Source organism: Tetrao urogallus (assembly GCF_951394365.1).
Source record: "Tetrao urogallus genome assembly, chromosome: 4".
NCBI lineage: Eukaryota > Metazoa > Chordata > Aves > Galliformes > Phasianidae > Tetrao > Tetrao urogallus.
Genome location: NC_136817.1, coordinates 70,082,609 through 70,109,172, shown reverse-complemented (window position 1 = coordinate 70,109,172; position 26,564 = coordinate 70,082,609). Strand labels below are relative to the sequence as shown.

The window sequence follows — 26,564 nt, the reverse complement described above, 5'->3', positions numbered from 1 at the left end:
GTGCTGGAGGCACAGGGACGTGGCACCATGGCAGCAGGAAGGGAGGATGGGAGAGCAGAACTGCAAGTCAGCATGGAAAGGAAAAGCAAAGCAGTGTTGTACACTTCTCTCCTAGCACCCAGCCCATACTGGCCCCGTAAGGCACCCCAACTTCTCCTATGCAACGAGGCAGCTCTTGAAGGCCTTTTATACCCAGTGCAGGGCCTCAAGACACCACCAGGTCCCAGAAGAAAAGCTTGGGGTGCATCAGCTCTGAGCAATGCCACCACACACACCAAAGGGTCACAGCTCCCAGGAGCCACCTCCGAACCAGGGTGGGAATCAGCCCTTATGGGAAAAGGGCAGAGGGGCTGAGAAATCACTGCTTCTCCTCCTCCACAAACCCAACATGCGTGCTGGCAAGGCAAGCTAAGGAGCGACCCTCCTTCTGAGGGGAGAGCCAATGAGAAGAACCTGAAACCACAGCTCCTCCCTATGCTTCTCGTGATCCCTTGTTCTTCTGCAGCTGAATAACTTAACAAAAGGAAGTCAAACCAATTCTTTGAATTTGGCTTACAAAAAAAAAAAAAAAAAAAAAGAAAAAATTAAAAACCAAAAACCCAACCCACCCACACGCACACAAAAAACACCCAACCAACCCATCGTCTGGGTGTGAACTTCTCGCTCAGGCTTCAGGTTTTCCCGTTGCTTTGCAAACCCCTGAAAATAGGAGTTCAGAATGGTGACTGCTGACACCACCTCCTCTCCACCAGCAGCGTGCCACCTACCTGCCCCGGGATTATTTAACAATGTTTTGTCATAACAGTGGGTTTCATCCATACTATACAGGCGAATACAAAAATACATCTGTTCTCTTTGAACAAGGATCCCAAGTCCAGGCGTGGGGAAGGCTGTGGGTCCCTCATGAGTGATGGCTGTTGATGAGGCCGCGGAGCTGCTTGGCCACTGTGTCTATCAGCTTCTGCTTGTCCCGCTCGTTCTTCCGAAACTGGGCAAAAACGTTGTTCTTCCGGCTCGTGTCCCTCATCCTGAGCAGAGAACACAGAGGTTACAGTACACGCAGCGATGCTATGGGTGCACCAAGAGAAGCTCGTGGCTGGTAGAGCAAAGAGGAGATGGGCTGTAGATCTGTAGACCTGTAGATCTACAGACCATCGCCTTGGGTCTAGCCCCAAGCTTTATCCACCCCAAGGGCCCAACCCCAGCTCGTGTCACTTGCCTCAAAGCCAAGGCACTGCACCAATTCTGAGCCCCTCACGCCTCTCATCCTCCCCTTCATAAAATCACAGAACGGTTTGAGTTGGAAGGGACCCTTAAAGGCCATCTGGTCCAACTCCCTTCCAATGAATGGGCACACCTACAGCTCCACCAGATGCTCAGAGCTCCATCCAGAACGTTCTTACATGTTCCAATGTCCGTATGTGGTAAATGAGAGTGCTGTAATATTAGGAGGGTCGGGAAATTAAATAATTAGCACAAAATCCACAGCGTTAATGATTCTTTTTGACATGGTGCATTGCATGCGGCCAAGAGATGCAGCTTTTGGGGCAGCCGTAAAGTTTCGGACTCGTGGACTTAACTTTACATGATGTTCACGGAAGGAATCCAACATTACTTCCTCCAGTTTACAAACCCCAGGGAGATTTGTATTTCTTTCAATTGCATCGGTCTCCATGAGGTCCTCAAGCTCAGGACCAACAAGGCACAGTGCTGGGACAGGACCAGAGTAACACAGAATGACAGGGGTTGGAAGGGACCTCAGGGGATCATCAAGTCCAACTCCCAACACCGGGGCAGCTCCATTCCTCTCTGGCATGCAAAGCTTGGCATTCATGCACGTTTGCATTTGCAGATGCATTTTGGGGGGCCAACATCTCATTGCATGGCTCAAGCAGGGCATTGCTGGGGAGTGGAACCACCCCATAAGGATCAACATCAACAGAGCCTAAAGGCATTGGGCTCCAAGCACCCAGCCTGCTGGGCACTGCTCTCCATAATACCCTAATTTGTAACTGGTTTTCCTGGTAAATCAGATCTGGCAGAGGCAGATGGCTTTGGATGAGCCACATTGGCCTGTGTTTTTGGCTCTGGGTACCTCAATGAAGCATAGAGTGACCGGGACACAGAGATGATGGGCCCTGGAAGCACGGCAGTTTATCAGATCAGGAGGGTTTTGCGTTATCAGAGCACAAAACAAACCTCTTCAAGCTCATTTAACCTATTAAAAAAATATATCTACAATGTTCCGTGCTTCAGTCTTCATAAAAAGGAGCCAAAGGGAATCTGAAATGTTCCAAAAACCATCCAGCTTGGAACTGAAAACATGATAACAACCTCATCCCAAAGGCTAATTTGCTATAGTTGTAAGTGCCCAAAGGCACAGGATTATAACCGAGCTGCTTTCCCAACAGTAACCAGATAGCTTGGAGCAATTTTATTCAGCAATATAAGCTGGTGTTTTTTTTTGTTTTTTTTTTTTTTTCTTTTTCCTTCTTTTCTCTTCATGTAATTTTTTTTTTTTTTTTAAACTGAAGCAGGTTGCCAGCTGCTCCCCTGCAAGAACCAGACAGAAAGAGGGGATTTTTGAGTCATACAGATTACAGGTACTGCGGCATTGGGAATTTTGGCAACCACCACCCTGCTGCAGGACATCACCCCTCCCTCAAACACCTTCCCATAGAGCTGAGAGCTCTCCATCTCCATCTCACAGGCTGTGCAGGGACATCAGATGTGCTGGAAGCAAACCTGCACCTTGAGAAACCTCCACCTGTGGCCACCCCATGGGCAAAAAAGCATTGAGTTTCTTCTGCCCAGTGATACCCATAAGTAAGGAAGGCCTGGCATCCTCTGCCTTAGCAGCCCCAAAATCTCACAGAACATGCTCAGGTGCAGATTTATTTCCATGAGATGTTTCTCAAGAACTGCATGTTTTATGCAAGGAAATCTTGGGGTGTACTGAGTGATTGGGAAGGAGTTGCAAGGAGAAAGCTGTGGGGTCGAGGTGACCAAGCACTGCTGGTAATGCACTGAACCCATCCCAAATGGGATGAGACAGGAGCTGCTGGTATCTCCCATGTGGATTTGGAGGCGCCATGCTGCTACCAGCCCCACTTCCCCAGTGAGGAACATGCCTACAGAACACAAAGTCCTGCAACAACTACGGGTGCGTGCTTCCCCACTGTGTGCAATGGGCATTTCCCACCTACACCCAACTGTCACTCAAGGTGAGAAGGATCTTTTCTATAGAGAAAAGGGTTACAAAACAGCTGGGTGCCAACCAGATGCATTAGTGTTGCTGTCAGGGAGCAGGGCTGGGACGCAGCATGTTTACTCAGGGCTCATGCTGCTCGTAGAGCAAGAGCAAGCCTGTGCCCGTGTGTGCCTGCAGGGATGGAGCGGGGTCCAAAGGGTTTCTCCAAACGGTGACGGTGTCAGCATGAGGGACTCCCAGCAGGTGGTTGGGCTGGGAGGGCAGCTTGGAGGCACGAGGCCGTGGATGGAGAAACAGCCTTAAAAAAAGCCAGGTTTATCATAGACTCATAGGATTATAGGATGGTGAAGGTTGGAAGGGATGTCGAAGATCATCTGGTTCCAACCTCCTGCCATAAGCAGGGTTGCCAGATCAGGCCACCCATCCAATGTGGCCTTCAACACCTCAAGGGATGGGGCATCCACAACCTCTGTGGGCCATGTGCTCCAGTGCCTCACCACCATCGTGGGGGTCAACACTGGGGTGCCATGTGCCAGCCCCATTCTTTTCCAGCCTTGGGCTACAAGAGCTGGACGACGTGGTTCCAGACAGAGCCACGCATCCCAACACCAAGAACAGGTTGGAAATAGAAGCAGATCTTTAGGGGATCCACACTATTGTGCCTGCAGAGCCTCAGGATAGCTGAGGCTGGTTGTGTAATGCTGTCCCTCTGTGCTGGCCCAGGAATTAAAAGTAAGAGGAAGGGAAGGAGAGAGCTCAATGCTGTCCCCACCCCTGTCAACAAACACCGCCTTAAATAGAGCCAAGCTTTGTTTAAATTAATCTATAAGAGAAAAAAAAAAAAGAAAAAAAAAAGCGAGGCAGTAAAAGCTCCTCTTTTAGTTCTAATTAGTGCATTTGAGACGATAGAGTTACCAGAGGGAACTGTTTCAAAGGCAGCTTGCATTTAGATCATTTAGTGCTCCATTTAAATCAAACAATAAAGTCACTGCAAGGTGAGGGTAAAAGCCCAAGCAAGCAGCATACTTACACTCGTGATATCCTATGGGAGATGTGTGATTAGGAAAAGAGATAATCATGAGAACAAGTTACACAACCCGGCTGCTTCGTGTCCAAACGTTCAGCTTTCTTTTTTTTTTCCACTTTATGGATAGCTCTGAATATACTGCACACTTCTGCACCATGGATGGAGGGCTGCAAATATACTGCAGATGATGCAACGTATTGCATGATGCACATATATAATATGGCTATGGTGCATAAAAGCATTCTGCACTGACACAGTGCTCCACTGCAGACCCTGGGTGCAGACTGACAGCCTTTGGATGCTGTGGGTTGATGTGAAATGAGCCAGGGAAGGGAGGAGGTGCGGTTGAGTGGACTGCAGACAGCACAGACCCACATCCAAAGCCTCAAAGCACACCCAGTTTATGCTTCTAAAGGCTTCACCCCAACATCAAACTGGGCATCTTCTACTCTACGTGCAACAGAAGCGAGAGGTACTCTGAAAAACAATTCAAATTCTACCCAAGGATCTGATTTCACATTAAACCAAACCAAAACCCAACCACCAGCTCGCTCATCCTGCCCACTCCTCCATGCCAGAGCCAGCCATGGAGTGGGCACAGAATGAGGAAATCAGGAATTATTCTTCTGGGCTTGTTACTTTGCTGGTGAGGTGTGATGGAAGCAAAGAGGGCAGAGCAGGGCTGATCCTCCTGGTGAGGATGAGTGACCTGGTGAGGAAGAGTGACTTGGTGGCACTTGTCTCTGACAGCAGGTACGTGCTGGAGGGGTTCCCAGAGCAGTGAACCCCACTATTTGGGACTGAAGCCAACATGCTGCTTCCATGCCCGAGTTCACCATGTGGGTTGGGATTTTCCAAGTCTGGAATTATTAACTGTGAGCTGCTCAGAGCGTGGACTGGGCTCAGAGGACTGCCAAACCCTCTTTGTGCTCCAGGGTGCATCTCACCTCTCCACAGAGGACACATGGAGATGACCATTGGGGTCAGCTGCTCCTCAGCACAGCTCCAGGGTTGGCTTGCACATTACCTCCTGGGGCAAGTGCAGGCTTCAATGAAACTGAGATTCACCCTTAGCAGAGAACGTGGGTCCTGTCCTCTCTAAGAGCCTTGGAGCCACCTAAAGATATCCTTTCTGTCCCATAGCTGGGATTTTAGTGTACAACCTCTTGATGGAACCAGAAAACAGAGCTATAAGTGCCTGCAGGCTGGCCATTTTCATATGATTTTGGGGGCTAGCTTGAGATGCTAGTGGAAGTCTGTCATAGAACGAGGAAAACTCTGCTTAAGAATGAAGCAAAAATAAAAGTCCTTAACCAAATCAGTGCTTCTTGATAGAAAAACTGGAGCTTAGTGGGATAAAGAAGGACTTTGTCAGCACTCCCACTGCTCCAAAACCTTCATCTGGGGCTGAAAAGTGTCGGGGTGCCCCTTGCTGCACTCACTTCTCCAGCAGGACGAGGGCTGTGGTGGGGTTCACCCGGAGGTACTTGCAGGTGGGTTGCCCGTAGTCAGCCAGGTACGTCGACCAGTCCCACTGGATGAACAGATCCAGGAGCTGCAGGGAAGAAAAACAAACAAAAATGAGGTGGTGAGCAAGCAGGTGGCTTATCTGAATCATGGCAAAGGTCCTGAGCAGGTGGTGCTAATCAGAAAAGCCATGTTTTGCAGTCTTAACCTCCTTGAGCCATACTGCATGCCTGATGTGCTACCCTGCTGGAGGGTATGAAGACTGAGGCACCCCAAGAAAGTCGTGGGCAGAACCTGAAAAGAGATGCGGTGCTTCACCTCAGTGGGATTTGTGATTTCCAAGGCAGCAGACCTAAGGGAGAGCTCCCACATACCCCACACTGCAGTGGGCTCCCTTCTCTCCTGACCCGTGACAACTTCCCATCCAATATGGCTGGGGATGCTGAGCCTTGTGGGAAGACATCAGCACATCTGGTGCTGCCATGGTGGTGGGGATGGGTTGGTGGTCGGATAGATGATCATAGAGGTGTTTTCCAACTTAAAGACAGAATCAAAGAATAGAATAACAGAACCACCAAGGTTGTAAACAACCTCCAAGATCATCCAGTCCAACCCACCACCAACACAACCCCACTAAACCATGTCCCTTAGTATACCAGGGGTGGTACTCGAGATACAGGAAGAGAATGAACTGAGACATTTACCTATGATTTTTCCTACTTCTCAGCAGACAGTGCAAGTCCCAGCTTTCTTAAGAAACAGTTTTCAAAAACCATGGTGCAGATGTGCTTAAATCTGCTTTTTAAGGTCGTAACAGGGTCTGCTGCCATAGGACAAAGGGAAACGGTTTCAAACACGAAGACGGGAGATTTAGATTGCACATGAGAAAAAAGTGTTTTACAATAAGGGCAGTGAGACACTGGAAGGTGTCCCAGAGAGGTGGTGGTGCCCCAAATTCCTCAAGATCAGGCTGGATGAGCACCTGATGGAACTGTAGGTGTCCCAGATCACTGCAGGGAGTGGGACCAGTTGGCCTTCGAGGGTCCTTTCCAACCCAAACCGTTGTATGAGCCTATGGTTCTACAACAGTGCCCGTGTTTTTGCATAATCATCACAGAATGGCCTGGGTTGAAAAGGACCACGATGATCATCCAGTTCCAACCCCCTGCTATGTGCAGGGACCAGACCAGGCTGCCCAGAGCCACATCCAGCCTGGCCTTGAATGCCTGCAGTCATGGGGCATCCACAGCCTCCTTGGGCAACCTGTTCCAGTGCCTCACCACCCTCTGGGTGAAAAACTTCCTCCTCATATCCAACCTCAACCTCCCCTGTCTCAGTTTGAAGCCGTTCCCCCTTATCCTATCGCTGTCCACCCTCATGAACAGCCGTTCCCATTCCCGTTTATGTGCCCCCTTCAAGTATTGGAAGGCCTTGGAGGGGAACGCACGGCTCATGACAAGCAGCCACGGTTCCCCCTGTCCCTGTGACCGCTCTATTGTGGCTCAGGGCTGCCAAGTGCCGACGTCTTCATCGGCAGCAGCCGAGCGTCCCGGCGCCCGCCCCATAAGGAAGGGCCCCATGGTATTGTCTGCCTGTGGCCATCCCCAGGCGAAGCGAGGGCCATAGAGGCCTCATTGTGCCCCCGCGTCTCCATGGTTTTCCTGAAGGCTCAGGCGCTGTTTAACAACACAACCCGCCCGGCAAAGAACGGGGATTTGGCTCCTCGAAGACCTCAAGGTACAAAACAAAAATGTGCAACAAGATTCTTTTTGACTATGTAGGTCAGGGCAAAGAAAAGAAGCTGTCGGGAACAATCCCCAGCGCTGGCGGGGGGGACGGATTAGCCGGGACCTTGGAGGGCTCTTCCAGCCCAAGGTTTTGTGCTGCAGGTCAGCTACAAACCAGGGCTGCACATTGTTGGGAGTCTTTTTAGCCAAAGGGTGCCCTAAAGCCGCAGCCCGGAGTATGATTTCATGTGCTCCTTCCACCCCACAGTGCTTCCAGCAGGTCTGTCCTGCACTGGGAATGGGTGTAGGATGCCCTGTAGGGCAATAAAAAAGGGGTAGAAATAAGAAGGCGAAGGTTAGAAGTGGGTTAAGGAGAAAAAAGCACGAGGGGCTGTGATTAACAGCGTGCAAAGGTGCTGGTGAGGCTGCAACTCAAGTGCTGTATTCAGTTTTGGGCACTTCACTTCAACAAAGGTATCAAGGCACTGGAGTGTGTCCAGAGAAGGGCAGCAGAGCTGCGAGGGATCTGGAGCACAGATCTTATGGGTAGAGGCTGAGGGAATGAGATGGGACAGTCTGGAGAAGAGGAGGCTCAGGGGAGACCGCATGGCTCTGTAACTGCCTGAAGGAAGATGGAGAGAGGTGGGGGTTGGCCTCTGCTCCCAGGTAACAACAGGACAAGAGGTGATGGCCAGGGGAGGGTCAGGCTGGGTATTAGTAGACATTTCTTCTCCAAAAGAGCTGTCAGGCACTGGCAAAGACTGCATAGGAAGGTGGTGGGGTCACCATCTCTGGAGGTGCCCAAGAACCGTGGAGATGTGGCACTGAGGGCCGTGGACAGTAGGCATGGTGGGATGGGTTGGGGTTTGGGCTTGGGGATATTAGAGCTCTTTTCCAATCTGAAAGATTCTATGACTATAAATAAGCACCATCCTAAACACAAACCTGCCCAGGCTGGACCTTGGAAGGGCACAAGCAGCACTGAAGGTGCCTGAGGCTGAGCACAGTGGGCACTGCAGGGCTCAGCCACAGGCACAGGTCGGAGCCAGGGGAGAAAGGTGCTGCAAGAGGGAGCTGTCTCTGGACGATTTATCTGTCACATAAATGTGGTTTTATTGCTCTTACTGTTTAAACTTTTCACCTCTGCTGCTAAATCTGAATGACACCAGGAGAAAAAAAAGAAATAAGGAAAGGAGAAGAGCGTCTGCACGGCGGCGCTGGGCAGCTCCACGGCTGCAGCCGCCTTCCAGGGGAGATTCCAAATAAAATATGCAAATACCATTAATTCTTCAAACCAGAGTCTGCTTTTCAAGGCTATAAATCAAAGCTGACAGGGCGCACACTGGAGGAAAGGAAAAGAAGAGGGGGAGAAAAGAAAAGGGAGCTTTTACTGCGGCAATAGGGAAATGCAATAACTGCGTGCTCAGCTGCAAGCCTGCAGCTGCAAAGAGTGCACATAGGAGAGCTGTCTGTGCTCAAGTTGTGTGTTTGCACGAATGCAGAAGTGGAGAATGGAAAGGTACAGGGAAAGGTACAGGAAAGCAGTCTGGTTTTATGCATTCACACACGTGTATATGTATATATATATACATATTTATATAAAACCCCAATGAACATGGCTGCGCTGGGAATGGAAACTGCTGTCTGTGTCACCATGGGCTGTGCACAGACCTGGGAGGTGATGCACGGTGCCTAGAGCTGAAAACGGTGGCAGGAAAGGAAGATTCAAGGTGAAAAGTAATGCAGAGAATAGAGACTTATCCTATGGACAGTTGGAGGGTATCACAGGGCTGAGCTGACACGGGACCATTTGGCCCCAAGGATCTCTCCCCACCTCTTCCCTTGAAGACACAAAGGCCAGGAACCACTGCAGGACAGATGAACCTTCCTGCATCCCTGACTTCAAGCAATACCTGGCTCTGCTAACTTTTTCCTCTTTAGAACTGATGGCACAGTTATTTTCAATGCCTGCTGGGTGAGAGAGGTACATCCCTGTGTAAAAGTGCCATTGCTGCCTCTGCTCTTGTGGCTACATCTTCCTCTGTGTCTCAGCCCCTCTGCTTTTTAATATCCTGACTCCTTCAGGCTGAGTTCATGCTTAAACTGTTGGTATTTATGGAAATATATTTATAAAATAGCTGTTGCCAGAGGCAGGCTGGCACAAGACTCACAGCTACGCAGCAACCAGATGGTGTAAGGGAAACCAACCCGATCCCGAAGACGAACTCTCCCCTTGTTTCAAGGTCTACAGATGTCAGCTTGAAACCCTCCATCCAGTAAAAATACAACATCCTCCACACCAGTATCTCCTCCCTTTTCATCCCCTGTGATATTTACTCTCGGCAACACCACTGAGCATCAGGAAGGCTTGAATAGGGCTCTCCAGAGCATCTGCAGACCCACCACCACCAACGGATGAGAAGCATCACGTTGGCTCACGAGATGGGTGCAAAGCATGGTGCATTGCTACTGCTGTGTCTCCTGTAGAGCAACACCTGCCTGTAAAAACCCAAAGCATGGCAGGGGATGAAAAGGGGAAGACGACTCATGGCCATTCGTGACCACTTCATAGAATCACAGAATCATTAAGGTTGGAAGAGATCACCCAAGGAGGTTGTGGATGCCCCATCCCTGGAGGCATTCAAGGCTAGGCTGGACGTGGCTCTGGGTCTGGTGACCCTGCACATAGCAGGGGGTTTGAAACTGGATGATCATTGTGGTCCTTTTTCAACCCAGGCCATTCTATGATTCTATAATCAAGCCCAACCATCAATCCATCCTCACCATCTCCACTAATCATGTCCTTACATGTTTATTGGATGCTGGTATCAGTTATAAAAGGCTCAATTATCACATTCCCTTCCTTTCCTAATAACCTTCAAGTCTGATGCTCTTCTCCCAGCATCACTGTGAGCAGAATGAATAGCCTTGACCCAATGCATGTGGCAGGGGGGTTGGAGATTCACGATCCTTGAGGTCCCTTCCAACCCTGGCCATTCTGTGATTCTGTAATGCCTTCTATAAAGCAGCCATGCTTCAGCTTGCAAGAGATCACATCATTGCCTTATAATTCTAAATCTCTTCTTTAAAAAGTATATTTTGATGACCTGACACCACAGCTCCATTGATGAAAGGTGACAGCAAGAGGCTTGGGTCCTACCAGCATCACAACTAAACCCGCCTGAATGAAGAGACAAGCTGCTCCCAGAGGGACCACAAAATACCCAGCTAAGAATATTGAATATTTCCATGAAAAGCAGAAGAAACCACTGGATCCAACCCAGTCCAAGTCCCTGTTTGCCCATGCCCATGCACACAACCATCCCACGGCCAATCGCTCAGCCCCTGATGCCACCCAGTGGGGTGACTGCAGAGCACAAAGCCCAAGGAGCTTCCCACACCAGCAGCCACAGACAAGTCCATTCAAAATCATTTATTTTGGTGAGGTTGCCATTATGCCTCGTGGGAAAGTAATACTGAAAGGAGAAAGAAATACTCGACCCCACGGGGAGACGTGGGTTTGGGCAAGAGCATCACGAAGAAGAAAAGGCACTGGGAATTGGAACGTGATGTTTTTTTGATTACTTGTGAAAGACACACAGGGTAAAATCATGACCTAAATGAAAGCAACAGTAGATTTGTCACTGATTTCACTGGAAACTAAGCTTCTTTCTAAGGAAGGAGTGCAAGGGAGTGCCTAGCACTGCAGTAACCTTACGCTGCGCTGGCTGCACAAGCCAACGTGACGCACAAAGCAAGACATCAACACACATGGAGGCCAGGGGAAGTTGGTTTTGCCCCAGGTGCTTATCAGAAAGACTCAAAGGAACTCATTTAGACTGGAGGTGCAATACTGTCCGGCCTGCTTGGGTCACTCTGAAGACCCAAATCCCTGCAGAGGTCCCACCTGGGGCTGTCATTCCTCCTCACTGCTCAGACAGAAGAGCAGAAAACCAATGCCACGTTTCTCATCTCGCACCTTAGCTGGATTTACTTTGCAAGTTAAGGGAGCGATTTTATCTTTCCATCTATTTTTTTTTTTTTTTTTTTTTGCTTTTTTGCTATCTGTAAAAGTTCTTGGAAAAAAAAAAAAAATCCACCAAAAAAACTATGAGAAGAATCTGGAAAGATTTATGGCAGAAGGGACAGAGTATGTATCAGAGGGAGGTTTGAGACTGACAAAGCCCTTATTTGTCCAGTCTGGGTTATTTTCAGGCTTGTACTATTGCCTGTTTATAGGTCTGCATTTCTTACATCAGGCTCCCAGGGGAAGGTCTCCAAAAAGTTTTCCGTGTGCACAGAAAGGTCTTCTGCTTTTCCATCTGCAAATGTTCATCGTTTATTAGGAGGAACCCCCTTCGCCTCCCAGCCTCCCACATCACAGCACACGAAGGAGCTGTTGGACTTCAACAACACCAACGTGGAACAGCAGAATCACTGAATCACAGAATGGTCTGAGTTGGAAAGGACCTTCAAGGACTATCTGGTTCCACTGTCTGCAGCGAATGGGGATACCCACAGTTCCATCAGGTGCTCACAGCTTGACTTTGGGTGTCTCCAAGGATGGGGCACCCACCACCTCTCTGGGCAACCTGTGCCAATGGTTCAGAGCCCTTATCGTAACAATCTGCTTCTTTATATCCAGTCTGCATCTCCTCTCTTTGAGTCTGAAACCATTTCCCCACATCCTAACACAAGAGACCCTGCTGAAGAGTCCGTCCCCTTCTTTCTTACAGCCCCTTTCGACACTGAAAGGCTGCTCTCAGGTCAGCACCAGGCTGAAGGGTGGGGATGCGGAGAATTAACACATCACAGCATGGTGACAGCCTCCAGGGCTCCTGGAAAGTCCCTGCGGCTCCATCTGTGCTCCTGCTGGCTTTGCTGGGGCAGAACCATGGCCTTAGTCACTGGGCTGGAGTGCTGCCCGTGGGGAAGGCTGGACTGAATTCTAGGGAAATCCCACGTTCCTCCAGCTATCGCAAAGCACCGTGCGATGCCAACTGAAAAAATAACAAAGCACTGCAGATATTCAGTGCAAAAACACAGGCGTTGTGAGGTTTCGGTGCTGGTGGTAGCCAAGTGGATGGGGTATTTTATGAACGGGTTAAAGGAACACAAGTAGACTGGAATGCTGGAATTATTAGCCAATTTGCACCTGTAAAAATAATTATTTCTACCCACGAGGTTCTTCCTGCAGGTTCACAAGTTTGCATGGTGCTTGCCATGACGAGCAGCTCTCTGCCCTGCAGATCCCCCAGTCTGCATTGGACAAAGAGACAACGCTGGGCAGCGGCCAAGAGGAAGCAGGGAGTGCCGGGAGCTGCTCTCGAGGGACTGCTATTGAACAACGCTTCGTGTCTCCACTGACAGCACAAAGGGGGATTCATCGCCGACGCAGGGATGTCTCCTGCAGAACATTCCCATGGCTTCTCCTCGCCACCCGGTGCCGTGGCAATGGAGGTAATGGGAATGGATTTGGGGCTGGAAGCTTGGGGAATCCTGGGCTGCATCAATTGGGATGGTAGTAGGGGAGCAGGTAGTGATAGGACAAAGAGGAATGGCTTAAAACTAAAAGAGATGAGCGTTAGGTTAGATGTTAAGAGGAGATTCTCTGCCCAGAAGGCGGTGAGGCACTGGTCTGGGCCGCCCAGAGAACCATAGAATCATTAAGGTTGGAAAGATCATGAAGATCTCCAAGTTCAACCACTGACTCCCACCATGCCCACTGACCTCAGTGCCACATCTCCACATTTCTCAAAAACCTCCAGAAGCTGTGGGTGACCCATCCCCTGGAGGTGCCCAAGGACATGGATGGTGCTCTGGGCATCCTGAGCTGGCAGGGGGCACCCAGCTCACGGATGGGGATGGGTGGGCTTTGAGGTCCCTTCCAACCCAACCACTCCCGTGGTTCAGTCATTCTATGATTCTATGAAAACGCTCAATTCAGCTTCCTGAGGTTGTTGTGCTGCAGGCAATTTTTCTTAGAAGTGAAGAGGGAACAAAAGCATTTTGTGGTTTTGAAACTGGTTTTGCTTTTGGTAGAAAGCCCCATGCTCAGTGTTGAGAGAGAATGGCTTTGTGCCTTCAGTTACCCTTCATCAACAGCACACGTGTCCAACCTGCTAATTTGATGTTTCTGTAGCCCTCCTTTTTAAACATTTTTTAATTGAAAATGCTATAAAATAAAAGAACTTCCGTTACTTATCTACATTGAGGACGTGGCCAAAGACAGTTCCTCTTCACTCAAACCAAAAGGATGGACACCCATGGTCTGCAGCAATACCCTCCCTGCCTCCACAGTCCGGGTGAGAAAGTCAAGGGATTGTGCCAAAGTGCAACGAAATGATTGAAAATGAACGCAAACACACTTCCACGTGGTCACCGAAGAGGGATTTGTATAGGAAGGAAAAAAAACACATCTTTTGGAGGGCTCTCCTCTGCCTCTTCCCATCTCATGCCTTGCATTTTTCCTGCAGCCGAGGCGCAGGCGGAGCTGCTGTTGGCGCTGCTGGAGCAGCACCTGTGGCTCTCAGCTGACAGCTGGCCCCTGGCTGCCTCTCCAGCACAGCCCCGGGGCTTGTATCAGCAGAAAGGAGGGGAAGGTTGGAAATGGGGATTTATGAGGGGAGTGAGCTCGGTAACCTCTGCTTTGGAGCTTATCGGAGCTGTCCTGCCTGACCTGTGCTTCCAAATGGGCTGATTGGGGGGGAAATATGAAGAAACAGCTCAGCTGCAGGTCAGAATGCTTGGATAAAGAAAGAGAAGAGCTAATCAAGAAAAGCACAGAATCCCCTAAATACAAAGAAAGGCTGGTGAAGAGGCAAAAAAAGCAGCAGTCTCCCAAGCAGACCACTTGCACCACTGGCCCTACCCAAAATAACTGCATGCAGTGACAGCTTTCTAGGGGCAAACATCCCAGATTGATGCAGCCCAGTGGCCAGCGATGGACCTGCAGCATCCCCTCGAGACCACCCAGCCCTTTTTCCAGGTGAGTCCAGCCCCACCGGGGACACCCAGCCCAGTGAGTGGGATGGAGGGTCCCACCTGCACCGTGCACAGAAGAGGGACAGAGCTGGCAGAGTGTCTGGACCCCATTTCTCCGCTGTGACATGTGGATGTGCTCTTTCTGTCCCTAAAGGCATTGCTGTCATGTCTCCAGCCCTGCAGCCAGGACCTGGCGCTCACCGGGTACCGACTCGCGGGGCCAACACGCCACTGTTATTTTTCCTGTTGCTCAGATGATGCCAAGTCCTTTGCAAGCTGCGTTTTTTTTTTTCCTTCTGTTTACACATTAAAAAGGGGAAGAAAAAAAAAAAACAAAAAAAAACCCACCCAAAAAACCCAGGTGACCTCTCGCTAACCCCGAGCCGGTCTGCGCGAAGCCGCCGCTGCCTTCACCTCTGCGTGAACTTTCAGATTATCTCAGACAAGATTCACCTTGCATTGAACTTGTACCCCGTGCTGCAGCACACAGTCACGTAACATTGATTAAACATTACGGCGCAACGTGGCTATAAATTTAATGAGCGTTATCAGCGCGCTTCCTCCCCGCGTCCTCGCGCAGGGGGAGAGGGAGGGAGGAGGTGGGTTTGGGAGCCGGATGAGGAGGAATGGCTTTGGGAAGATGGGGAGGGAGGCAGCAGCCCCTCCTGCACGTGTAATGAGTTTTGTGCAGCCTCTGTAGAAGCTCATCCGCAGCTATCGCTGCAGAAATACCGACAGAGAAACACCACGCGAGCTGGGCTAAAGGATGCTCATGAAAAGAGCTAAAAGCAGAGAGCAGACAGACAAGGGAAGCCTCTCTGGGGCAGCAGCCTCTTAAACGCCGGCTGTCCCCACCGTGATGCTGTGTGCACACATGTGCAACCAACTTGCAGACACTGTCTGCGGTGAAATGGATACGGCCAGAGCCACCGCTCGAGTGCAAGTGCTTGAAATACCTTCTTTTCTTTCCGTTTTTTTTGGTCTTTTCTTTTTAAACATTTGCTCAAAACTAAGCTAATACATCCCTTGCTTTTCATGATGACTTCCTCCTTATCCTCAGCTTTTTTGTTTAGCAGAAAGGATGGGGTCTATTGTTGCCGGCGAGCCTTGCCCTGGGGTCCAATTTGACTGCGCTCTCAGTTTTCCCCTATGTAACTGATGCTTATTTCTTTAAGCTCTACTGTAAACAGAAAACACACTGTGGTGCCTCACTCGGCTTTGCGGGAGGCAGGCTTGGACCTGGGACTTTTTTCCATTTGGAAACAGGAAGATTCCGGCTTTCTGCTTCCCCAACCATGGGAGGATGTTGCTGTGGTGCTGGGGTTGCTGTGGTTGCTGTGCTGCATCAATGTCTTCATCTTTCCAAGGCTGGAAACGTGCTGTTTTTAGAGTAGATACTAGGAAAAAATTCTTTAATGGCAGCCCAAAGAGACTGTGGATGCTGTTCCCTGGAAGCACTCAAGGCCAGGCTGGATGGAGCTGAGAGCAACCTGGGCTAGAGGGAGATGTCCCTGCCTACAGCAGGGGGTTGGAAACAGATGACCTTAAAGGTTCCTCCCAACCCAAACCATTCTATGATTCTTTGCTTGCATTGGGAATTTCCCTTCAAACTCATCCCACCTTCCAGAGGATCCCTGCGGTCTACACAGAACTGAGCTCTGAAACAGGAGAGCCATAACTTTACCAACTCCATCCCCTAATATAAGCACTTTTCCCCATTCATTAGGGGATGGTTTTCATCCCAAACCCATCCTTTTCTCCCAGTTTGCTGTCCTCATGGCTCCTCTCTGAGTACCAGTCCCTGTGCCAAGCAGCCAAGAGAAGATCCACTGAAGATGGGACCAATTCAGCATCAGAGCAAAGGAACCAGTGACAGCTCTGGAGGTCTCCAACAGGAGATCAACCTGTGCTCTGCAGACAGCTTCCAAGGACACCCCACAAAGGTGCTGGAGCCCTTCTGTTTGTCACCTGCAAAACCCATCCAGCCAATGGAAGCACCTGGGTGGTTTATCAGAATTGATTTTATATGGCTGCGGGATGGATATTTCCAGAGCCTGAATACTGTTTGGAAAAGAGCAAGAGCCATCCAGAGCGTGCTCTACAGAAAGGCAGACACACGAGCAAATGGATATTTAAAACAGCTGTGCAGACTGGTAGGAAACATTTGGCTAAAAGGAAACAGATATAAAATAACTTCGCAGAAGGTTCGAAATCAGTGAGTCGGTAACACCCTGCTTAAGGGAAAAAGGTTTCTTCAGTTTGTAGAGGCTAATAAATTATAGCAAAAAAACCACCCATCATCTTGATTAAAATCTATTATTACATCTTTTATTTCCATCCACACTGTAAAATAATCCCTTTTTCAATGGAATGGACACCACCAACCCCTTCCCCTCCACCTCTGGATGCCTCTTCTACTCCACTCAGCATCTCCACTCAGCATCATCAGGACAAAGCAGGCTTGGAACCCCATGGCCATGAAATTGCTGAGCTCTATGTGCCCATAGTGCCCTATGCTCTACCCACCATTCCCTCAGGCATGCCCTCAAAAAGTGCTTCTAAGAAAGATGTAAAGAAGAAGGCTTGGCATTCTAACCTAATCCGAAAGCATAGTCGGCTACGTCTTTCCCTTTTCTATAGAAAGTGTTCTTTACAGAAAATATTGAGCTTTTGCCCCAATCCTGCATCTGTTCGCCTCGCTCTGCAGCAGGGCAATAGGATTTATGGCCATTTGTTGCAGCTAAAAACCTCGGGAGGAATCTGAAAGCAAAGCAAAGCAAAGCAAAGCCTTTCCTCGCGCGGTGTCACACTAACCTCTGGATGGCCTCGCGCTTATTGTCAGAGCCTTGGAAAGGTGTAAACAAAGCCCCATTTCGGATGCCAAGAACTGGGGCAGGCCAAGCAGGGCAGCTAGCAGACGGGCTGCGGTGAGATCACCTTGATGCACAGGGTCCAAAAAAGCAGGGAAAAGATGTTTGATGAGAAAGCAATTGGTGGGGTGAAGAGGTGAGAGCTGGGCACAAAGCGTGGGAGGGGGGCATAAGGGGAGCAGGGTATGGTGACAGAGCTGCCCCAGCTCAGGGCATGGAGAAAGTGTTGGCCATTGAGTGCAGTCAAAAAAAAAGCCATGAAAAGAGGGTGATGTCCACTGAATCATTAAGGTTGGAAAAGACCACCAAGATCATCAAGTCCAACCGTGCACTCACCCCCACCATGCCCACGAAGGGAGAGCAATTTCCATCACTGAATGCTACAGTCCACTTTAGGTGTGCTTCTTTAAGCTTGCAGGCCTCCAGTAAGGTTGGATGGAAACGGAGGGCTTGATGTTTGTAGGACGTCCATATGGCTGAGACACATCCTGAAAGGCGTCCTATTGCTCTACAGGTGTTGGTCACCCATGGCCATAGATGGCTCTGCTCAATGGTGTCAAGGGCACTGGGCATAGCCAGAAGTCCAGGAGCTCCCCTTGGACTTCCCCTGCTGTGCTGGGAGGGTGCTGGAGCACTGGCATGGAGACCAGAGAGGTGTGGGGTCTCCTTCTTGGGGACCCCCAAATACTGCCAGGGGGTCACAGTTCTGGGTGTCCTTGTTGGGGCAGTGTTGGACTGGAAGGACCCGAGGGGTTCCATCCTCAAGCAGGATGGGATCTTGTGATTCTGTCCAATTTAAGGACAAGTCCTTACTTCTCCCCCAAATCTTCTCCCTGTCACCCTACAGCAGCTAGTCCTGGCACTCAACTGATTCTTCAACAGAGCAAAATAAGAGTTGGACTCAATGGTCCTCATGGGTCCCTTCCAAGTCAGTTTACTGTATGACTCCATGATTCTATGACTCCATGATTCTAGGGCTTTTCTGCAAAAACTTTGGGAGAATTTCTACCAGAGAAGAGCAATGATCCTGCACTGACCCCACTTCAGCTTGGGGAAGAGCCACTTGTATTTCAGCAGCAGCCCTTTGCTCTGCAGACCAAAGGATCCATTCACTCTTGATTACTCCACAGTAATCATGGCCACAGAATGAAAGAATCACAGAATGGTTGGGTTGGAAGAGACCCCAAAGCCCACCCAGCCCCAACCCCTGCCATGGGCTGGGTGTCCGTATCAGAACAAGCTGCCCAGGGCCCCATCCATGGCCTTGAGCACCTCTGTGGATGGAGCATCCAAACACCCTCCAGAATTTGACCATCCCACACAACTTGGGTGGCATCAAACATCACACCCAACACAGCAAGGCTCCGAACCCAGCATCCCTCCTCTGAGCAAACACAAGAGGCTCAGCATTGCGCACCACCACTACGCTGCCTGATTTCCTTCTATTCAAAGCTTTTCTTTTTCTCAAGGCTTCTCAGACGTCAGGATGTACACATAGGTGCGTGCACTTCCGTCCCCATTTCACTGCCTCATTCACTTATTTCCTGAGCTATGAGAGGAAGGCAGAATGACAAGGATTCGTCTTTATTTACACCGAGCTGTTTACTTTCCCCTTTCTGGTCGTTTTATTATTGTTTGATAGGAACATAAAGCAGAACCCCAGCAGATCAGCGCCAGACCCTCGGAACCAAAGGGCTTCTCGTGAATTTCCTTTTCATCGTCGTAAAGCTCACACGGGGTTATGAACTCCTTAAACAAACAGCTGAGGTCATTGTTAGATACAAAAATATATATATTTAAATAAATAAGAAAGCAAGACTGCTACAGGCACGGTGGAGGCTGTAAGGCAGAAAAGGGACTGAGGTGGTGCAGTGCAAAACCCATAGCAAAAGCACTGTTACTGCAAAAGACAAGGGATTGTGCAAACAGGGACACATGTGCATGTGCCTTCCATAAGGCAAATTTGTCTTTTTTTTTGGACCAGAAACATGGTATTGCAATGGCAATGTCTGAACTGACGCAAAGAAGGGATGTGATGAAGGCAAGTTCATCACACTGCCTTTGCTTCTGGCACATCATTTTCCACCTCTGCATGGCAAGGGCACTCTGCATTGCCCTGTGACAGTATTTTTAAACAAGTCCCCACCCCTTCTCCCATCCTGCTCCCCAACAGAGCTGCCCTGGAGCCCAGAAGCTCTGCTCTGCTGCCTGGGGCTGCCCGTGACCCCATTAAGCACTCTGTAATTAGCAGTACATAGCACCAGCTACCACAAGAGCTCCTTGCAGGCAGAGATGTGGCAGAGCTGGAGCCCTCCTGGATCAGCCCAAGCCAGGGCTGTTTCCCAACACCAGCCTTGCCATCACTCTCCCTTGCACCCAACCCCAGGGCTGTTGATAGCTTGACAAAGGTGAAAAGTCTTATTTTTAGTGAGTTGTCGTGGTGGAGATGACCAGGAACTCTTAAACAGAAACAAGAAACTTTGATACACACCTACCAGGGTAATGGAAGCTTTTCCATGCAGAGAAAAAGGAGAGAGTAAGTGTTGTCTATATAGAATCACAGAATCATATAATGCTTAAAGATGGAAGGGACCTCTGAGGGTCATCTTGCCCAGCTCCCCTGCAATGAAGAGGAACATCACATATAGACCAGTGTCTAGTCCAGTCTGGCCTTGATGGTCTCTAGGGATGGGGCACCCACCACATCTCTGGGCAACTTGTTCCAATATACATCCTCAAAGAACCACAGAATCAAAGGCTCATGGAATGGCTTGGGCTGGAAGGGGACCTTAAAGATCATTCCATTCCAATCCCTGTCACGGGCTGACTGCTCCCTGTGAGATCCTGAAGAAGAGGAACCTGGTGACTGTAAGGCTGCCCTTCTCACCTTCAGACATGGCATCGCCTACTGCTGCAGGAGGTGGCTGTGATGTGTTCATTTCATGGAATCATAGAATGGCCTGGGTTGAAAAGGACCACAATGAGCATCCAGTTCCAACCCCCTGCTATGTGCAGGGTCACCAACCAGCAGCCCAGGCTGCCCAGAGCCACATCCAGCCTGGCCTTGAATGCCTGCAGGGATGGGGCATCCACAGCCTCCTTGGGCAACCTGTTCCAGTGCTTCACCACCCTCTGGCTGAAAAACTTCCTCCTAATATCCAACCTAAACCTCCCCTGTCGCAGTTTAAAACCATTCCCCTTGTTCTATCACCATCCACCCTTGTAAACAGCTGTTCCCCCTCCTGTTTATACACTCCCTTCAAGTACTGGAAAGCCACAATGAGGTCTCCCCAGAGTCTTCTCTTCTCTAAGCTAAACAAGCTCCATTCCCTCAACCTCTTCTCATAGGAGAGGTGCTCCAGCCCTGTGATCATCTCAGTGGTCCTAAGCAATGCTGCCACCTGTGACCCATCAGCTGCAGATGGCAGCATGCAGTGTTAATACGAAAATGGGTTTGGGAAAGGAAACAGAGGGAATGCAGGCATCATTCTCATGGCAGGAAACAAATCACCTGTAGGGCATTCATCAAAAGCAGAGGATGGCTGAGTGAGAACACTGCAGGCAATATGCGGGTATCAATGCATTCAGACAAAAGGAAAAAAGGGGATATCAGCTTGTTGCAGCAGAAGACACAGACAGGCCCCTAATTCAACCAGAAAATGTTGGAAAGAAGAGTCAGCCTGGCTGCTTCTACACCCAACCTACTCCCATCTCTCGCTCCATATGGGATAGAATTACTCGCACATCCCCGGAGGCGACTGCACGCAGGATTTCATTTCCAATTGCCGGCGATGCTACAATTTCCACTCAGCAGGATTGCTTTCACCCTTGGGTGAACTTCATCTTTTTGGAGAAGCAGCCCGGAGTCTGCAGTTGCTGTCACTCAGGTGGGATGCTGCTGTAAATCATAGATGAAGAGCAGGATCCACCGCAAGCAGTTCCCCCTCACCTCCAGGGTGTGCAGCCCCAAACACGCCGCTCGCTGCTCTTCTAACATCAGAGCTCCACGTGGAAATCCCTCTTGGTATTCCTGCTGCTTGTCTCTTCGCTGCTAACAAGCCTCTCTCCCCTCCTCATTTCTCATTCCTGCCTTCGTGCCTTCTCCTACCTTTCTTCAACCCGCTCTGAGCTTTTCCCCTCCGAACCTTTTTATGAAGGGCACGTTTGCTGAAAGCCCCTTGGGATGGAAGCATGAATAAGTCAGACCAAACTCAAAACAGAAGAAAAATTAAAAATAAATACAAGCTGAGCAAGCTTCTGGCATGCACTGAGCTCTCCTTGTGCTCAAAATACAAATTTTTTATGATATCTCATCACTTATTTACCTATTCAGGGGGCCTGTGACTTCCATACAGTCTTTGCACCCTGACCCCAAAGGCAAGAGAGCTTCTGGAAGACCATACAGCAGCTCAGAACTGAAAACAATCCTTGTAGATTGGGAAGAGAGAAAGATTTGGAGTGATACTGCAGCTAGGATGGAAATCATATGGGTTGTTAATCATCTTTGTGCCTGCAGGCTTAACCTAATGCCGACAGCAGGAGTACAAAGATGCTCCGATGTGCAAGAGGGGAAACAACACTGCCTCCGAGCAGCCTGCAGAACGTCAGGCATTTGATATTCTCCTCCCCTTGTGCTGCAGATGTGTGCAGTGTTAAATACAGTGCTGCTTATTGCTGTGTTTTTAACATCCCCAAGAGTGAATGCACAGAAGCTCTCAGAGATTTCCCTTCCTGTGCTCCCAGCCCAGGGAACCCCAGGCAGTGTCTGCCTGCAGGGGGGTTGAAACTAGATGGTTGTTGTGGTCCTTTTCAACCCAGGCCATTCTAGGATTCTATGATTCTGTGACACACCATAGAACCATCAAAACACAGAATGGTTTCAGTTGGAAGGGACCTTTAAAGGCCATCTGGTCCAACTCCCCTGCAGTGAATGGGGACACCCACAGCTCCAGCAGGTGCTCACAGCCCCGTCCAACCTGACCTCGGGTGTCTCCATGGATGGAGCATCCACAGCCTCCCTGGGCAACTTGAAATTCACTTGAAAGCAGTCACAAAGCCAAGAGCTGAGCTACTGCCACAAAGCACCTTGGAGCTGCTGATCTTCAGACCCGTCCTCCAGCAGCTCATGAACCACATAGGGGACTGATGTCCTTGGGAAACGTGTTTGTGTGTCATTTAGAATGCCACATTGCCTCTGTGCCCCAGTCATCCATCCTCACATGGGTGCTAGTTCTGCATCCTGCCTCTTTTCTACATTAAGCTCTTGAATGTTGGATGGAGCACCATGCAAACCATCACAATAGGTCAGCTCGTAGTCACGCACGCTGATGTTGGGTTCCATCCCCGGGTTTCTCTCCAGCCCCAAGTGCCACATGTCCAAGGTTCTGCATTGCCTCCATGGACAGTGCCACCAGCACTTCCCTGGGTTCCTGATCATCCTTTGGAGAAATACCCAGCCTGACCCTCCTCTGGCACAATGTCTCATCCTATCACTGTTATCTGGGAGCAGAGGGTGACTCCCACTCCTCTTCCACCTCCTTTCAGGGAGCTGTAGAGAGCCAGAAGGTCCCCCCCACTACAGATGAGCAAACAAAGCCCAGAATTAAACAGCCCGCAGTTGCCGAGATGCTGAAAATCAGCAATTCCTTTTTTATAAAAATAATTAGGCCATGTGGGACCACAGGGTCAGGTCATGCAGAGGCAGCCAGTGGCTCATCCCAAGCTCTGGACAAGTGTTTCAGTCAATAGCAAATTAAGCAAGCGTGGCTTCCTATAGATTTGAGTCTCATGACCCACTGACTTGGATACAAGGCTGGGCCAGTGTTGCTTGGATGTTATCCCAGCCCTGTAGGTTCTGCAAGGGTAACGAGGCATGAGCTGCAGGCACGATGCTCACTGGGCTTCCCTTGTCATCTGGATGCTGATTTCCATGAAGCTCATTGTAATTTAATAACCCTGCACCCTCATGAAATTCCAGTGCAAATACTGGGAGGAGCGGAGGGGAGGGGGGAAGGCACAGAGATTGCAGGCAGTGCAATTGCCTGGGTCTTGTTTTCCTTTGGAAAGGATGATATTATATATAGGATTATGTTATATATTGGATTATATTATATACTGGATTATATCATACATTACATACCAGGCTAACTTGATGAGTAATTCAGCATCCCTCTTGAAAAGGGGCACCACAGAAGATGAAAATAAAAGGTTTAAGATGGGAACAGTGAAAGAAGGGATGTGGTTTATTGCACCAGGATGGATGCTGCTGTGCCCTTAGGCTGCCCAGAGAGGTTGTAGATGCCCTGGAGGTGTTCAAGGCCAGGTTGGATGGGCCATGGGCAGCCTGGTCTATATTAGATATTGAGGTTGGTGGCCCTGCCTGCAGCATGGAGGCTGGAGCTTGATGATCCCTGAGGTCCCTTCCAACCCAAGCCATTCTATGATATTCTATGGTATGATAAGACCTGCAGCCATAGCTATGGAGTGCAGCCATGGGAGGGCTTCAGGGGAGTCAGATTGATTGCAGTAATTCACATTAATTACCTAGGATCAGAAATGGGACGAATGTGATTTAAAAAACAAAGAAAAAAAGGAAAAAAAAAACGGAAAAAAAAACTTGGAACTAGAAGCAGGAAAAAAAAGAAAAAAAGAAGAAAAAATCCTTCATTCATTTCAAATCTATGCACAAAAGTCATTTAACACTGGGAAAATGAGCAAGCCTGCTGTTATGAGTACAATTTCAGGCTGATAAGGATCTGACCCATCCTTTGTGGCTGAGGGGCCGGGAGGAGGCAGTGATGCAGGCGGGGGGGTTGGAGGCTCTCCTTACTCCCCCCAAGGCCCTGCAGCAGAGTTTACCATTTAATTTTCTGCATTTGTAATCTGTAGCCCTTGTGTATATAACGGGTAATGAAAAGGGCCTTTTTTAAATTAACATGGTATTTGGGGAAAGAAAAAAAATAGACACCACCGGCACCAGCACCGCCATGTGTTTCCATTTCAATATTGAACTTCATTTTTAAAAAGAAAGAAAGAAAAAAATTAAAAAAAAAAATTAAAAAATAAAAATCAAGGAAAGGATTTAAGTGGTGGGGAGAGAGGACACGAGCAGACGTAGATGTGCTCCTGGTAAGTGCCTGTGTAGCATCCCAATGCCAGGGCTCCAGGCGCAGCTCGGCGCATCCTCCTGCTGACGGTGCAGGAATCCTTGTAGGAACCACTGCTGCTCTTGGCTGCCAACTCCTTCCCCTAAGGATGGCTGCTTCCAGAAAACGAGGCTTATGTGGTTGCTCTGAATGCAATTTAATCTTTGTTTTTGAGCAGAAGGGTCAGTGACAAATAGAAGCTGGCAGGTAGTGACCTCGGAGATGTAAACATGCGGAACCACAGAACTTCTGGAGTTGGAAGGGCTCTCTGGTGCTCCAAAATCCCCAAATCCTGCTAAAGGTGGGGTGGTTGCAGCTCAAGAAATCACCCAGCAGGGTTCTGGGTGACTCTGAAGCTATTTGGGGTGATTCTGCCCAGTGCCTGCTTAGAGCAGGTGGCTGAAAATGGAGACAAGACCCTACAAGAACTCAGCTCCATTGGGCACCAAAGAACCCAAGCAAGGGCAAGGCAAAGGTGCTCCAAAAGGCAACTGCTGACAGGAGTTGGGTGTTCCTCTGCTTCAGGAGCTATCAGAGGTGGAAAAGATGCTTGGTGCATCAGCCATGCACCTTCCACAGGTCATCATCAACACAACCACTGCTCCCAGAAAGCTCCCACCACTTCTCCAAACCCGCTGCCCCCTATTTCATAGAACCACGGAATGATAGCAACTGGTTGAGTTGGAAGGGACTTCTGAAGGTCCACCTGGTCCCACTCCCCTGCTGTGAACAGAGACACCCACAGCTCCATCAGCTGCTCACAGCCCCATCTTGCCTGACCTTGGCTTTCTGCAGGGATGGGGCATCCACCACATCTCTGGGCAACCTGTGCCACTGCTTCACCACCCTTACTGTAAAGAATTTAAACCCAGTCTAAATCTCCCCTCTTTTAGTTTGAAACCGTTTCCCCATGTGCTAACACAACAGATCCTACTAAAGAGTGACCCCTTCTCTCTTACAGCCCCCCTTCAGATATTTATTTTTTGCATATGCATATTTTATTCTTTTTTACAGATTTCTCCTTTATTCTGCTTCCACTACATCCTCTGGCCTGGGTCCTTCTTGTAGTTCCCTTCCCTTCCCTTCCCTTCCCTTCCCTTCCCTTCCCTTCCCTTCCCTTCCCTTCCCTTCCCTTCCCTTCCCTTCCCTTCCCTTCCCTTCCCTTCCCTTCCCTTCCCTTCCCTTCCCTTCCCTTCCCTTCCCTTCCCTTCCCTTCCCTTCCCTTCCCTTCCCTTCCCTTCCCTTCCCTTCCCTTTTCCCTTCACCCCCATACACCCTATAGAAGCAGCACATGATTTCCACAGGGATCTCAATGAGAGGGAAACCCTGAGGGCTCTTCCTTGTTCCTATTGCTTCATTTTTCAGCCCAGCACCTCAGAGAGAGGAAGCTGTCCTGTTTTCCTTATTAATCAGAAATCTCTGGCATTGACCACAAGAAAAGCTTCCAAGAACATTGAACTTTTTGGTTCAAAGCACTTCATCATAATAGAGCTACCAGCATGCAGAGTTGATTTAGTTTTGCAATTTTCTGTGGAAATACCTTCCAAGAGCTCTCCTCGGCCTCCAGAAACGCTTTGCTACACTCAGAGCAGCAGCAGGAATGCCCCCAGCAATGCAGCTGCATTTCTGATAGCGAACAAATTCCTCAAAAGCATAGGTTGAGCCACAGCCCTGACCTGCACTGAGTCTGGAACATGCAAAGCTAAGGGAGAGGGGGGTGAAAAAAATGGCATTTCCATCCCAATTTGAACCACTGTCGCTGAAAGAAGCATTCTGGAACAAAACCGCTTAGCAAATTGTGTGTTCTTCATTGGACATGTCTGAGCTCCTTGCTCACCAAGACCTGGAAGCAGTGGTGAGGATGCTCACAGATGAGAGCTTATGAATGGAGGGCTTCAGTTCATCTCACCCATTATTTTTTTTCCAGAAAAGAGCCTCTATGCATATTAAATAACAGGGCTTCCACTTCCTTGGGAGGAATTACTTGGCCTGTTAAAACCTGAGAATCCAACTTGCATCACCACCTACTCCCCATCTCCATTGGGACTGTAACTAAATTCCAGCTCTTCCACTGGTGATTCTTTACCTCTCTAGCACTGCAGAAGAGCTAACTGGTGCAAAAGGGCTCTCCAG

The 26,564-nt window shown here is 49.4% G+C and overlaps 1 protein-coding gene across 1 annotated transcript in view; it reads right to left on the bottom strand.

Annotated features, from left to right (window-relative positions):
• Positions 1-901: 901 nt before the first annotated feature.
• The window catches only part of EXOC6B (exocyst complex component 6B), a gene marked incomplete at both ends in the record, with an annotated part of 241,370 nt that continues 215,707 nt past the window's right edge, over positions 902-26,564 (bottom strand). Inside the window, 2 exon segments of the mRNA XM_079534332.1 lie at positions 902-1,028; positions 5,681-5,793. Coding sequence (XP_079390458.1) covers positions 902-1,028; positions 5,681-5,793 — 240 coding nt within the window.